The 8,750-nt window shown below is 44.6% G+C and overlaps 1 protein-coding gene and 1 long non-coding RNA gene across 2 annotated transcripts in view; one reads left to right on the top strand and one right to left on the bottom strand.

Annotated features, from left to right (window-relative positions):
* Positions 1–274: 274 nt before the first annotated feature.
* LOC139076837 (uncharacterized) lies at positions 275–2,632 on the bottom strand. The gene is made up of 2 exons (XR_011528834.1): positions 2,392–2,632; positions 275–1,306 (listed from the first exon to the last, which is right to left on the bottom strand). It is a non-coding gene; the product is annotated as an uncharacterized lncRNA (long non-coding RNA).
* TMEFF2 (transmembrane protein with EGF like and two follistatin like domains 2) overlaps positions 2,338–8,750 on the top strand; it is a 225,789-nt gene continuing 219,376 nt past the window's right edge. The window contains exons 1-2 of the mRNA XM_070581697.1: positions 2,338–3,358; positions 5,652–5,761. Coding sequence (XP_070437798.1) covers positions 3,187–3,358; positions 5,652–5,761 — 282 coding nt within the window. The 5' untranslated portion in view covers positions 2,338–3,186. The remainder of the gene's footprint in view (positions 3,359–5,651; positions 5,762–8,750) is intronic.

Below are 8,750 nucleotides of genomic sequence, written 5' to 3'. Positions count from 1 at the left end.
GACCCTGCTGGGGGAAAAGTTGAAGCGCTAATCCAATCACTAATTCAATCTTCACTGCCATAAAATTTAATGCCTGTCTACTTCCTTGGTACTAATGACGAAATAATGTATATATTTTTATTTACGTGTTCAATAATACTGTGCTCCGTTCAGTGAATGATGCTCTTCCGCCACTTGGTGGTGCCTGCCAGTTTCAGAATTTGTTTCTTGGTGGCACTGTAACACTAACTACAAAGTAAGCCGAACAAAATCACAGCATTCTTACTGGAACGACTTTGCTTCAAACTGTTTAATAATTTAAAGAACCTCTGCAGAAGCAACCGCATGGTGTTAACCAGTCACAACTAGTAATTAACTCCTTCGGAGTTTTAAGTTACTTTGGACAAAATGTCTTAGGAAGAGTGCATATTATTAGAGAGCATGCCAAAAATTTACTTAGCAGAGAATTCAATAACAGTTACTCACTAAGAGGTTCTGTAAAATTTTACTAATATAGCCAAGCACTGAAATCCTAGCAAGTCCTGTTTCATTACCATAATTACTGCGTGAACACTTTTAAGGACTTTGCCTTTAGTTTCAAGCATGACTTATTTTCATCAGCCTCATTAGTTATCACAGCAGCCTTACTACGGAAAATGACGTGTTCTCAGTCTCGACTAGGCAGTTGTTAAATCTCGATCTATATTAAGCGTATATTTATGTTCTCGTCTGTGCTGAAAGGGCGCAGTGGAAGACATCTCTGATTCCTTGTTTTTGCAATATTGGCTGGCAGCTCTAACGGGTATTCCGTTTCCTTCAAGAATTTAGTTGCGCTGTCTAGAAGCCGATTTTCTGATGCCTCCAACGTCTGGTCAAATTGATCTGTTTTAATGGAGTCTTCGTTGGTGAGGAGCGAGATGCCACCGACTAGAATGCTGGGATCTGCTGCTTAATTGCCAGGAGTGAGACGCAGAGATTCAGAAATCTTTGGAGGTGGGCGGGGTGGGGGGTAAAGGCGAGGGATCTCGGGGCGGAGGCGGAGATGTAAGATAAAGGGATGGGTTTCACACAGGAAAAAAAAAATGCGATTTCTTTGAGGCACTGAGGTGCTGCACGATCACATCTCTCAAAGGAGAAGTTAAAAAGCAAGAAAGTGGGAGGAGGTTGGAGGTTAAAGTACTTAAAAAGATAGCTCCGGTACAATTTGTTTCTCTGGCATTGCCTGAGAAGAATAGATAGTCCCTCTTTTCAAAGTGTATTGGAGCCTCTTTTAACTGATTGGGGATGGAGGCTAATTGCCTGTGAGAAGCTATCAAACAATGCTCTTCTAAATTCAGGGGACACAGAAGGAGAGGGGAGAAGGCGAGATTTAGAGAAAAAAAGCAAAGGAGGGTTCTCGAAATGAAAGAAAGAAAGAAGGAAGGGAGGGAGGGAGGGATAGAGAAGGAGAGTGCAGGGAAAGAAGAAAAAAACATCCTGAGTCACTGAACAATCACACAGAAAAGAAAACACTGTGACTGCAATAACGACCCGGGTCACGGGAGAAAGCTCTTCCTCTCCATTCGTGTCCCAGGAAGCTCTGGGTCCCGTTACTAGCGACTAAAATACCATTAGGCTAAATTGTTCTAACTGCGTGAAGAATGCAGCAGGCAGAAGGCGGGTCCGCTCGCCGTTGCCCAGGCTGGCTGGAGCTGAAGGAAGAAAGGCGCAGGGCGAGTCTCCTGCGGAGTCGGACCAGCTCGCCTCGCCCAGGTCTCCGGCGATTGGGCAGAGACCGGCGGGAAGCGCCAGGAACACTACCCGCGCCGCCAGGCAGAGCGAGCCGCTCTCCTTGGATACCGCTTCCCTGCCGAGGCGCCCGGCAACCCACCCACTGCTGATGCAGAGGAGCCTTCCCTTGCTCTCTGTGACCACTTGTCCCGACCAAATCTGACCTTCGAAACATTTGCCCGCACCGCCCAGGCAGCCTCACAAATAGGCTCCCGGCTGGAGACGAGCGTGTGACGGAGAGAGGGCTTCGAACCTTCGGCTCCTCAAACCTTTGGCTGCTCAGGGCTGCAGGGGGCCAGGGAGGGGAGGAGAGAGACGGAAGTGCAGAGAGCCTGGAAGGCTGGTTGAGCCAGCTTGGAGAGCAGCCTCGAGGTCGCAGGCTCCTATGGGAACTGCTGCTGCTTCCAGGCTGGCCAGAGCTGTTCTCACAGCAGCGCCTCTCACCCTCTCCTGCTCCCTGCTCCTCCCCAGAGAAACATCCCTGGGCTCTCCGCGGCGATTTTCCCAGCCTGTATCCCGTTACAGCCAGGCGGCGCGCTCCCGCACGCTGGAGCGCCGGCGCCAGCAGGACGCCCTCTCCTCTGTGCCCGCTTTCCCCTCTCTACCCGGCTGCTACCGCTCCTTCGCCACCTCCACCCTCACCAGCTCCAGCTCCGAGAGACGCCACCCAGCCACTGCCGGCGCCGGCAGCCCGGGGTTACGCACAGAAGAGGGGCGCTGGATCCGACCCGGCGCTCGGTAGGGGGCGTCCTGGGGCGGAGAGTGAAAGGGCAGGTGGTACATAAAGGTGTGGAGGTCGCCCACCCTGAAGCCTGAGCTTCTCACTTGAGCCATCCCCGCCCAGCCCCACTCGGGCCAGCGCCTGGCGAGCTAGCCCATCTGTGGCATCCGTCGTCGTCGCCTCCTCCTTGCACCTCCTCGCCGACCCCTCCCTCCCGGGACCTGCATCCCGCTCCGCCAATCAGCGCCCGATTGCCTCTTCCCACGTGATCCCGGGCGGGCTAAGGACCTGCTGCTTCCCAAACGCCAGAGGGATGCGGGCGGCAGAGCGCGAGAGGCGGCTGCTAGGCTGCGGGGCGCGTTGACTTTCCCTCCACCCTGCCTCCTTGAACGCCTCTCCTCTGCCCCTGGACTCCGGGCTCCTCCCGCTGCCCAGCTTGCCACAGTCCTTTCCTTATGGCATAGCCTCCCGCGTCTCCGGCGCAGCTTCTCCGCGGACGACCCTCTCGCTCCCGGGGCTGAGCCGGGTCACTGGATGTTGCTGAAACTCTCAAGATCATGCGCGGGTTTGGCTGCTGCTTCCCCGTCGGGTGCCACTGCCACCGCCGCTGCCTGTGTTGCTGCTGTCCGCGGGATGCTCAGTAGCCCGCTGCCCGGCCCCCGCGATAGTGTGTTCTTCGGAAGCCGTTTGCTGCTGCAGAGTTGCGCGAACTAGTCATGGTGCTGTGGGAGTCCCCGCGGCAGTGCAGCAGCTGGACACTTTGCGAGGGCTTTTGCTGGTTGCTGCTGCTGCCGCTGATGCTACTCATCATAGCCCGCCCGGTGAAGCTCGCGGCTTTCCCTACCTCCTTAAGTGACTGCCAAACGCCCACCGGCTGGAATTGCTCTGGTAAGTCCGGAACCCCAGCCCCCGACCCCTTAAACCCCTCAGAGGAAACGCGCGTTTCCGGCACAGACCAGTCTACCCTAGCGCGTCTCCCCAGCCTCTTCCCTTCTACTGCCCCAAACCCCTGAGACGACCGACCCCCACCCAAAGGAGCACAGAGAACTGTTGCAGGCCGCTAAGGAAGTGGGGGAGGGGTCTGGGGTGGGCAGAAAGTGCAGGTGTAGGAACCTTTGCATCCTTGCACTGAAACTGGAGCTGCGAAGATTTTGAGAAATGTTAAACGGGATGGTTTTGGGGATTCACTGAAAAAAGCACCAATCCTTGGAGAAACACTAAAACAGAACGTTTCCCATCATTAAAGAAAAAGTCTAGCTAGAACGAGCTGGAAATAACTTTATGAGAAAGAAAGAGCGAGAAAGCAATAAATCAAATGGTGACTGCAGGGGAAACACTGATTCCTGGCAAAAGTGCCATGAGGGTGCCCTGGTCTCTGGTCTCGCATTCAAGAACAGGTCACGCAGATTCTAAACGAGCTTGGGTTTCAAGAGATTCAATTGCTGGCTCTCTCATACTCCTTCTCTCCTTGGCTGCAAAAGACGTTGTTTTTGCAGCCCACGGATGCCTCTCTCTTGCCTCCGAAAGCTCTTCATGGTGGAGGGAAGTTGAGAAAAGAATCATTCGTAGGTCTCCCAGGCCGGGGTGGGCATGACCAAGGCTGGGCAGGCTCACGCGCAGGCGGGCGGAGGGCGGAACCGACCCGGGTGGGCGCTGACTCCGTTTCTGGGCAGGCTTCCTTGGAGTGGGTCAGGCGCTCTTCTTGCGCGCTCAGGTCCCGTCAGTGTCTGAACGCGAGAGCTTGGCAGGCTTTGCTCTGCTGAAGCTTCCTAGTTAAATAGGGCCCGAGGATGGGAGCTGCTGCACTTGAGGCTGGCTTCTCATTTCAGTATAACAGCCTGTAGTATACCAGGCAGATTGTGGTGTGATTTCATTGGCTTTTTAAACTCCATTAACATGCCTACGTATTGTCCCCGAGGTCTGATCTGTTCTTGTTTTAGCAAGTATGTATGTAATTTTTCATCTTCTGTAAATATAATTCTGCTGTAGTTAAATCGGTCTCTGAATAAAGTGGCTTTCAGGGATATATGTGAGCTGAAGTGTATGTAACTTTGGAGAGGAGAGAATAACCAACTGTAATTTATAGGATGAAAGCATATGTAGTCCTGGGTTGTTACTGATGTAAATTTCACGAGGAAAATTATTATGCAGCATTGTAGTTTGTGCTTTTTAAAAACAGGTTGATATTTGCAACCCTATTAGATTTGGGTCAATAGATTGCCTTTGTTCTGTTTTTGGCAATTTCCAAATTTGGCATTTCTGTAAAACTCAACATGTTTTCTTTAACTCATTTGTGGTTCATGCGTGCATATATGTTATTTTGGAAGGACTAAGTTCCACTTTGCAGGTGCCTAATCACTTTTTAGGTGCTCTATCAAAGGAATATTAAACAACCTGCAAAATCAATTGTTTGGAATGTCGATAGCTTTGTGGTCCCATTCTTAACTAAGGTATTGTTTTAGGAAATAACTAACTTAAATGTCAAATTGAGCTTGGCAATCAAGAAATTCATTATTAGCCAGATATCTTAAAGAGATTTGCAGAAACTTAAGAGAATGAACTGGTTTCCCAGACAGATTGTTCAAGAACCTGGCACCCCCCCCCCTCCACCCCTGTTAACTTAGAGGTGATCAATCTTCATTTGAGCCAGACAGACTATCACAGAAAACACTGTGCCTGTTTATCTTTATTATTGGGCCTTTGTTTCCTCTTTGTCTGGAGAAATTCCAAATAAGGGGTTGTTTCAGACGTTAAAGCAAAAGAATGATTAAAGATGGAAAAATGATAAAATGGCATTCAGAGACCATCACCAGCTGTTTTCTAAGACGTGGAGTTTGGGGTTCATAAACTATAGTCCACTTAATAAGAAAAAAATAAAGAAGCTGGGAAGCAAGTGTTAAACCCTCATTCACCACTGCCAGTGTTAACCTAAGCTAAAATAAAATAGCACTATCAAAAAAGGATATTAAAAGGGAATTAACTAGAAAACAATTGTGAAAAAAAGAAATTAATATTGATTACTTAATGAGACTTTTGAGGTTATCAACAGAGAATGACCTTGCAGTACAACTGTGATTGGAATTAAAATTTGGGGACAATTCTTTTAAAGCTTCAAAGTAGTGCTTTTTTGTTTAAGTCTATAGCATTTTTTAATGACTAGAGTGTTCTCTTTAAATTTGAGGTTATGATGACAGAGAAAATGATCTCTTCCTCTGTGACACCAACACCTGTAAATTTGATGGGGAATGTTTAAGAATTGGAGACACTGTGACTTGCGTCTGTCAGTTCAAGGTAAGAAGTCTGATATTTGCATCTTTTAATTCATTAACGAGACTACAAAGCAGGGATCTTCCTTAACAACCTGTTCCTTGGCAATTTGTATGTGTGCAAGCTAAGAGGGAAGCTGGCACCAAGCAAAAGTACTGACAAGAGAGCCAACTGATGTCAAGAAGACATAGCTTTTTGGAGAAATGTATATGCCATAGTTATAAATGCCACTGGAGGGAGAAAGCTTCGGGATGTTCTTTTGGTTTGTCAAAGGAAACGTATGTTTCTGTACTCCTTCTAGCATGCATTTTATAAGTCAGCTACTGTGGATAATAGTCAAAACAGGTGGCGGATCAGAAGTGTGGATTTGTACTTTTGTTCTTTTTGATTAGAGCTATCATCTGTTGATCATATTGCTCTCTGTTTTAATGGTCTGGGTTTTATTATCCTGGCAATCCGGCTAAGGTTTTAAATGAACTGCTTGTTAATGTGACTTCAAAGCTACTGTACTAGTTTGGATATCATGGAATTTATTAAAATATGTCAACTTTTCATGGGTACCACATTCAATTACAACTAATCTCTCAGGAAGCCAAAAGAGGGCAAATAGCTACAAGTCATTCATAAACATGAGAAAGGTGTACTTTGCCTCGTGTTAAAAAATAAATAAAAATAAAAAGAGTCAGAGACTGCAATCGTATCCTCGAAACTCGTATCCTCAAAACTAGGTTATTAGTGTATATTAAAGATGGAACTCAATGTCATTATTGTAGCCATCATCTAACAAAAGCTTTCTGCCATGTAAATTATAAACCTTCTTCTCTCTCAAAATGTTTATGTGATCATTTAAGCTTCAAATATCATAGATGCCATCCTAATGTCTATATTAACCTTTGAGTGTTATTGAATTACTTTTTTTGAAAACACATGAAATCTAACATAAGGGTCAACCGGGAAATATGTGCATAAACACAACTATATGTGTGGGGTCAGGGAAAACTTTTCCAAGATTGTAAGCAAAACTAAAAAAAATAAATGATATAGAGCAAGTAAAACCGTTAGACTTCAAATTCAGGCCTAAATATTTGTTATAGTATGTAATATTTAGAATTGTTGATGAAATTTAGGTATTTTAGATTGAATTCAACCTCTCAGTGAGAGATAAGGGAATTCACATTTAAATATAGTTCGAATGGTTTATAGATAAGCTAAAAGCTTCTTGGATGTTACTTTCTTCTTTCTAAGAAAGCAATAAAACAATTGATATTTGTAAAGTGCACCACCAGCTGGTGGGTAAGGGTTGCCGTGACCCTACTACAGTCTTTAGACCATACTGGAGTGTTAGAAACATATTCAAGCATATTTAATATGCATGTGACACCAACTTCTAAAGTTTCCAGCCACACTGAACAATGTAATTATGTTCTTTCAAGGAACTACATGAGAGAGATGGAGCATGAGAACTCTCCGAGTCATACTTCCCCCAAATGTTAACTAAAGGGAAAATGCAGTTGGATAAATCACTAATTAAAGGCCCATAGGATTTTGTGAATTTTTTCCCTTTCCATTTGCAATTCCCATAAATGTCTTATTTTCATAAACAAGGGTAAACATAAGAAGTGAACTCATAAACAGTATAAAATGAACCAAGAAGAATGTTGCTCAAATGGAAAGCCATAATTCTAACAGGATTTGGCCAAGAGAAAAAAGGGGAGTTCATAAAATTCTAAATGCATGCATGCTACTATAAGGAAATGTCTCATTTTCTCATTAAAGAAATTGTGTTCAGTTTTCAGGTTCCACAGAGTCTTGGTAAAACTTGTATCAACAAAGACATTTGTGTTTTTCATGTATTGGTCAGCCAGTTACATTTGTCATTAATTTAAATAATTGTTGAATGCAATAGATTGGTGCGAGGGGTGGAAATGAATGAAAGTTCGAATAAGAACCTAAAATGTAAATTTTCTTTTCCTAATGCCTGTAGCATTTTAAACTTACTACTAGATTACTACTGCTATTAGTTTGTGCTTTGCAATAGCTGTCAGTCTATCAGGAGAAAAAACCATTTCCCTAGTGGAAAATTTAGACTCTAGAGTGGCTGAAATAAGTTGAAGATCAGGGAAAATGGACAAATTGCTCAAAGAATAATAGGATCTTTTAGATCAGGAGTATCTTGATTCAGTCCTTTCTAATACTTCCCAATGAATTTGAGTTTTTTGGGGTTTTTTTGTCCCAGTATCTGATGAAAGGGAGATGTCCTAAAACTCTATTTTCCAGTATCCTATTCTAAACTAGCTGAGGTCATTTACTCTCTGTTTCTCCTGCATTTTCAGATACAAGCACAAATTCTTCCCTTCAGAATAGGATGCAAACTATGCTCCTTCTGGCTGAGAGATAAATTTCAAAGAGAAATAGGTCTATGTGTTTAGAATCTGTAATGTTTCCCAATTTGGATTATTATTGGAGCACTAAAGTGAACATATATTTGTCTTCACCTCTGTTAGATGATTTAAAATAAACATATTCTACCCTCAAATATGTTATCTCATTTATTTCTCACAATTGAGAGGGATAATTATTTTCTTCTCCTTTTGAAGGTGAGCATAAATATAAATAACTTACCAATAAGTGGCTATCCCAAAGCAAGAACCTGGGTCCTTTGACATCAAATCTAATTTTTTTCCAGGACATTATACATGCCAATAAAAACATCAGTAACAAGGACAAAAGTACCCATTTATTGTAGACAACTCTTAATATCAAAAGTAGTACAACTAATTCTTAGATGATGATGTGACTTCCAGAAATGGCCTACAACCTCCTGCGTCCTGCCTTCCTATCTGTATGCCAAATGGCATGCTGGTCAATATGGTAAATCGGTTGTGGGGATGAAAATTTTGAGACAGTGGATGGACAGGATAGATGGATGGATGGAGAATGGGTGGATGGTTGAAAGCAGGAAGGAAGGAACGAAAGAAGACTCACATGCAATTATTCATAGATAGCACTAGTT

The sequence above is a fragment of the Equus przewalskii genome, chromosome 17, assembly GCF_037783145.1.
Source record: "Equus przewalskii isolate Varuska chromosome 17, EquPr2, whole genome shotgun sequence".
Taxonomy (NCBI): domain Eukaryota; kingdom Metazoa; phylum Chordata; class Mammalia; order Perissodactyla; family Equidae; genus Equus; species Equus przewalskii.
The sequence above is the reverse complement of the archived record's forward strand: the minus strand, read 5'-3'. Positions and strand labels throughout refer to the sequence as shown.